Source organism: Sebastes fasciatus, chromosome 6 (genome assembly GCF_043250625.1).
Source record: "Sebastes fasciatus isolate fSebFas1 chromosome 6, fSebFas1.pri, whole genome shotgun sequence".
Classification (NCBI taxonomy): domain Eukaryota; kingdom Metazoa; phylum Chordata; class Actinopteri; order Perciformes; family Sebastidae; genus Sebastes; species Sebastes fasciatus.
Genome location: NC_133800.1, coordinates 37,029,220 through 37,035,219, shown reverse-complemented (window position 1 = coordinate 37,035,219; position 6,000 = coordinate 37,029,220). Strand labels below are relative to the sequence as shown.

The window sequence follows — 6,000 nt, the reverse complement described above, 5'->3', positions numbered from 1 at the left end:
TGTCTCATAAGTAGACACCATTTGTTACACAGATTTGCTGCTAAATTTCAAAAAATTTTACAACTGGAGAATTGATAAAAATGATCAATAATCCCTCAAATACCACATTAAGACACCAAGACCTTGAGGAACACCATAGAAAAATACATGCTGTGATTTGGGATCAAAAACTTTTGACACTTTGGAGATTTCTGCATTTTTTGGGGACTGGAGGGCGAGCACTTGTGTTATGTAAACTGCTCAAAAAAAACCTTATTGATCAATGTAGCTAAGAAAGCCATCCATCCTCTGAATGCTCTAGGTCTCTAGTCTGATCCATCCATCCTCTGAATGCTCTAGGTCTCTAGTCTGATCCATCCATCCTCTGAATGCTCTAGGTCTCTAGTTTGATCCATCCATCCTCTGAATGCTCTAGGTCTCTAGTTTGATCCGTCCATCCTCTGAATGCTCTAGGTCTCTAGTTTGTGGCTGTAAAGTTTCATGAGGCTGTGATTATCCTAGAGGTCACCATAGGTCATTTTATACAGTGACGTCAAGTTCACAAGTTGTGTAAATTTGTTTAAGAAATTAGTCACGTTAAAACGAATTTACGTTAACTTTGACAGCCCTACTGACAACTAATCGATTAATCATTGCAGCTCTACTGCAGACTAATTGTTCTGTAACTCTTAAAGTAACCAGGGTTGAATTTCAACAGACTCCTGCCGTGTTCCCATCATCCCTTGCATTGTCTAGCTGAAGCGACATCATCATGAGGAGGAGGACGAGGAGGAGGAGGAGGGGGGTGCAGTCAGTCCTCTGATCTGCATGGAGGATGTGGTTCTGCACTACCAGCCTGGATCAGCTGCTGGGCTCAGCTGTCTGTTGGAGAGGACAGAGAAGCTTCTGGAGTCTTTCCCCTGCCGGCCTCCTCCGGTCTTCACCCCCTGGTCCCCCGCCGCCACAGACCGCCACCTGCCCATCAGACCAGCCAGACCGGCTCCCGTCATCACCTGCTCGGCTGGTTTACTCATCTCCGGCAGCAGGACTCACACTCAGACAGCACAAAACCAGCTACAGAAACATGAAGTTCACCGTCATGTTGCTAAGACAGCTCCTAACCAACCAGCACCTGAAACTCCACAAGAACCCAAACACACCGTCTGCATCTCAAAGACCCCGAACCAGCTCCTCACAGAGAGAGAGGTCACCAGACCTCCTGACAAACACAAAGATGGCGTCCCCGTCACAGACTCGCCGGTCAAACGCTCCTGGAGCGTCTTCACACAGAAAGGAGTTCTGCTGCAGGACTCTGAGTCACCGTCCAAGAGGTTCCATCACGTGGTGTCGGTCCACCGGCTCCACCTCCACCAGAGGGCCAAATGGGTGATCGGTCAGCACAACTGGGGGGCGGCCAGAGACGTCGAACAGGTCAGTAGGTCATTCATGGAACAGGACCAAGAGTGCAGGCATGTTAGCAGCTCTGTGAGGATGTAATTCATCTGCTATTCTGATAACTGATGAATCTTTTTTCGAAGAAATGATCCGGTCCCAGCCTCTCGTTTGAGAATTTGATGCTTTTTTATTATCACTGTGAAATGTTTCACTATTTTAAAAAGTTTGATGCTACAAGTTGATCTCTACAAAATGAACATTTGCCCCATTTTAATATATTTTATGATTTGGATTTGGTTGTTGTGTCGTTGGACTTCTCTTTTGTTATTTGAGTTTTTGTGAGTTAATCAGAAAAATAAGTTTTTAAATTCATAAATCACTCTTCTCTTGATCTCTTCCTCTCCTGTTTCATCTGTTCCTCTTCTCCTTCATCTTTATTTCCTATTTTATCGTCCTTCCTGGTCCTCCTCCCTGAACCAGGTGTGGCGTTCTCTGAGCCACTGCGTCCGGAACGCCGGGCTGCCGACGTGTAACGCCAACATCCAGAGGGAGCGGGCGGAGATCTGGGTGTTCTGTGACGTCCTCCACTCGGAGCAGGTGGGACGTTTCCTGAAGGACGAGCTGCAGCTGTCGGGGAGGATCGGCCTGTCGGTTCACAGAATGGGAAACATCTTCAGCATGTAGACGGGAGACAGAGAGACAGCACCGACTCATATATGACAAACATCTTTACAGGTTCAGAGGATGAACCCAAGTGATTTTATTGACCTTTTCCTCCAGTGCTGTGGTTCCCAACTACTGGGCCGCATACTGGTACCAGGCTGTGAGTGAATACTTGACCACTGATTCTTAAAGGGATCGTTCTCTTCAAAGCCACCAGACTCCATTCACAAAAACATTAATTTTACCTCACAGAAAACGGGAGTTGCTAACCAAAGTCACACAAGAACACGGCAACTCCCGTGTTCTGAGAGGTAAAATTACTGTTTTTGTGGATGCAGTCTGGTGAGAAACACCACAACCACCCCTTTAAAACCAGGATATGGTGGGCATATAAAGCATACATTCAGTATGTATTGAATATAAAAGCTGGTAAATCCACAACGCAGAACTATTTTCTAAACTGCCTTAGTGCTTTTTACACACAACAATCCTCCAAGTGCAGAACTTCATTAATATTTAATAGAAATCTACTCATTAATGAACTGAACTGAACTGAACTGAGGGGGGGGGGGGGGGTTGAACCCTCAAACATGTTTGTCTTTTTGTGCCAAACTCCAGTCTGTTTTTGTATATTTATGAACTTGACAACAGATCTTTATGATTGTATTTTTTAATATGGATTTTTTCGGCGCTCTCTGGTGTAAATAAAGGTTTCATATTTTTAATGAGCTGTCTGTAGTGATGTGTGTGCAGCCGTGCATGTGATGAACAGCGTGTTCTGGAAAAGCCACAGCAGCAGTCACATGATACAGGAGTCACACACACACACACACACACGGTAGACTGCTGCTTGAATAAATGAGGACAACATGAATAGAGTCCACCCCCCATCACACACACACTCTTTTGTTGCTATGGTCCCCTGTCTTGACAGCACTGCTCGCTGCATCAAGATCTAGGTCACCGGATGTGACGTCAGAGCCGTGCCTCCTGCCCAGCTGTAATCGGTTGTAATCTCTTAAATCCGTGTTTGTGGCCTCTTAACGATGTAAAAAAGAAGATTTTAGGAAATTATGGTCAAATATTTAAACATTATCCTTAAAAAAAACATTATTTTGTCGCTGATGCTGTAAAGGACAGATAATAATGCACACAGTGCACTTTCATAGACTAAGCTACTGGAGTTACCCTGCACTATACTCATTTTTAACAGTCTCCTCTGCACTATATTCACTTTTTTAATGGTCGTGTATCACAGCTGTTACTGTGCACTATATTCACTTTTAACAGTTTTCTTCATCTCCTTGTATTTTTATATCTGGTATATTTTTTTTGTACTTTGCACTACTAACCTTTCTACTAACATGTTTTGCACTATGGAACTGTGATGCCGGAAACTTGAATTTCCCTCGGGATCAATAAAGTTACTATCTATCTATTTATCTAGAACACACATTCATTTTGCAACACATGTTCGTACAGATTTTTTTTGTGTTTGTTTTTAACTTAGTTTTTATTGCAGTTTCAGCAACTTATACAATCATCACATTCTTTACCACTGTATTTTCATTTTACAGCTGTCTTTTTGTTTTTACACAAAATGTCACAACTTAAAACAAGAGGGAGAGAAAACACACAAAAAACAAAACAAGACTTCATCTTAAACTATAATTTCAATTGAATTCAGAGAAAAGGGGAGGACACAGACTTAAACAATCCAAAGAATTAAAATAAAATAAAGTAAAATAAATACATTTAAATAAAAATAAATGTGGTGAAGGGTCAGAGGTCATGGAGGGTTAGTGTGTGTGTTGTATGGGTGTGTGTATGCTTAGAGAGATGACCTGGGTCAGGAAGACAGAGATACAAGTATGATCCAGGATATATAAAAATATTCAGATCACCGATCACTGTATTAATATAATCATGGCAGGGCTCTGCCTTTCAATCAATGTGTCTTTTTGGAGTCTTAGGGAATAGGTGATTTGTTCCATGTGGTAAATGTCCCATACCTTCTCAATCCATAAACTGTATTTCTGGGGCTCAGGTTTTAATCACTTAATTGTGATGCATTTAATTTCTGCTGTTAGCAATATTTGTAAGAGATATGTTTTCGCTCTTCCATCAATGCTTTCCGGTATTGCTCCCCGCAGTGCCATTTTTGGATCTTTAGTGACATTTTGGTCGAATACATCTTTGAGTGTACGGATTTTATTTTGAAACTCAACCGGAACTTGTCAATTCTGCTTGTTACACTCTTATAAAACGCATTTTAATTGTTAAAATGTGTAATAAATTAGACAAAAACTGTTAATATGAATTATATACCTATTTAATAGATCAGATTTTCTATAAAAGTGAATATTTATTTGATTTTTTCTTTGTTTTTTAATATTATTCCTCTGTACCGGAAGTGATGTAATCTTGATGCTAGCTTGACTCAAAGTGGAGCTGCAAAGATTCAGACGGCTGAAACAGGAGCGACTTCTAACTGGACATAACCGATCAAATATCGGGATATTTCAGTTTTGGAGGAACCCTGGACGTCCTGTAAACTCCCCGCTCCGTGATGATGTCCTCTGGTCGCTCTGTTGGAGGTTTTAACCGGTTTAATCGGTTAAATCTGTGAACAACTAAAGAAAAGGTGAGACTGACTCCAGCTAGCATGCTAAGCTAACACTGGCATGCTCTGTGTTTCCTGTTTCCTGCAGGAGTTCAGTCTGTGTGTTCATGTCTGCTGCTTTTATCACTATTTAAGCACATTTATGTCAAATGCTAACTATGGGAGAGTAGATTAGGATTACTAACTTTTGCTTTGTTTGTTTAACGCTTTCAATCAGAAAGTACCTTCAGTTTTCAGTCTGATCCGTTTTTTCTGGTTTTCTACTGTTTACTTAACGAAAGCTCCTTTAAAAAACAGCGTGTTTTGTGTGAATGTTAACTTATATCTGTAAAATACTTATATGTTGAAAACAATAATTAGTGTTGTGTGTTAGACACTTTGTTTTTATCTGTTCCGCTGCATTGATGTAGTCTGAAATGCCTTTATATTATATGTAGTCTGCTTGTTAGTGATTATCTCCAGACAGGAAATTTAAAAATCAGCGATTTTTGTGTAATTTTTAGCTTTACATCTGTAAAATACTTATATTTTAAAAATACAACTAGTGTTTCACGTTAAACACTTAATCTGTATCTGTTCGGCTGCATTCATTTAATCTGAAATTCCTTTATATTATATTTAGTCTGCCTGTTTTGTCTCCTGACTGGGACTGATGGATAAAACGAAAGCTGTGTGAATGTTAATTTATATCTGTAAAATACTTGTATGTTGAAAATAATAATTAGTGTTGTGTGTTAGACACTTTGTTTTTATCTGTTCGGCTGCATTAATGAAGTCTTTATATTATATTTAGTCTGCCTGTTTTATCTCCTGACAGGAACTGATAGATAAAACGAAAGCTCCTTTAAAAATCAGCGATTTTTGTGCGAATTTTAGCTTTGCATCTGTAAAATACTTATATTTTAAAAATACAACTAGTGTTGCACGTTAAACACTTGATCTTTATCTGTTCGGCTGCATTAATTTAATCTGAGATTCTTTTATATTATATTTAGTCTGCTTGTTAGTGATCATCTCCAGACAGGAACTGATAGATTAATAGTTTTAATGTTATAATTGACATATTGTTTATCCCTCTAATGTACTGAAACAACAATTTGTCCTAAAACAACAAAAATTTAGATCAGGAATATTAATATATAATATTATAATATATAATAATATATATTAATATATATATCAAATTCATTAATATCAAATTGATATTGATATGAATGAATATATATATATTCATTCATATCAATATCAATTTTATTATTGATTACTTTTTTTCAAGCCATTTTCAAGCAAAAATGTCAATTATTCTCTGATTCCAGCTTCTCCTGTGTGCACATTTGATC

The 6,000-nt window shown here is 39.0% G+C and overlaps 2 protein-coding genes across 2 annotated transcripts in view; both read left to right on the top strand.

The window, feature by feature from the left end:
- Positions 1 to 2,762, top strand: part of shld3 (shieldin complex subunit 3) — a 4,041-nt gene extending 1,279 nt beyond the window's left edge. The window contains exons 2-3 of the mRNA XM_074639614.1: positions 698 to 1,410; positions 1,855 to 2,762. Coding sequence (XP_074495715.1) covers positions 808 to 1,410; positions 1,855 to 2,058 — 807 coding nt within the window. The 5' untranslated portion in view covers positions 698 to 807 and the 3' untranslated portion in view covers positions 2,059 to 2,762. The remainder of the gene's footprint in view (positions 1 to 697; positions 1,411 to 1,854) is intronic.
- A 1,696-nt stretch (positions 2,763 to 4,458) lies between these two features.
- Positions 4,459 to 6,000, top strand: part of LOC141770014 (phosphatidylinositol 3-kinase regulatory subunit alpha-like) — a 38,657-nt gene continuing 37,115 nt past the window's right edge. The window contains exon 1 of the mRNA XM_074639596.1: positions 4,459 to 4,681. The gene's annotated coding sequence lies outside the window, so the exon portion shown is untranslated. The remainder of the gene's footprint in view (positions 4,682 to 6,000) is intronic.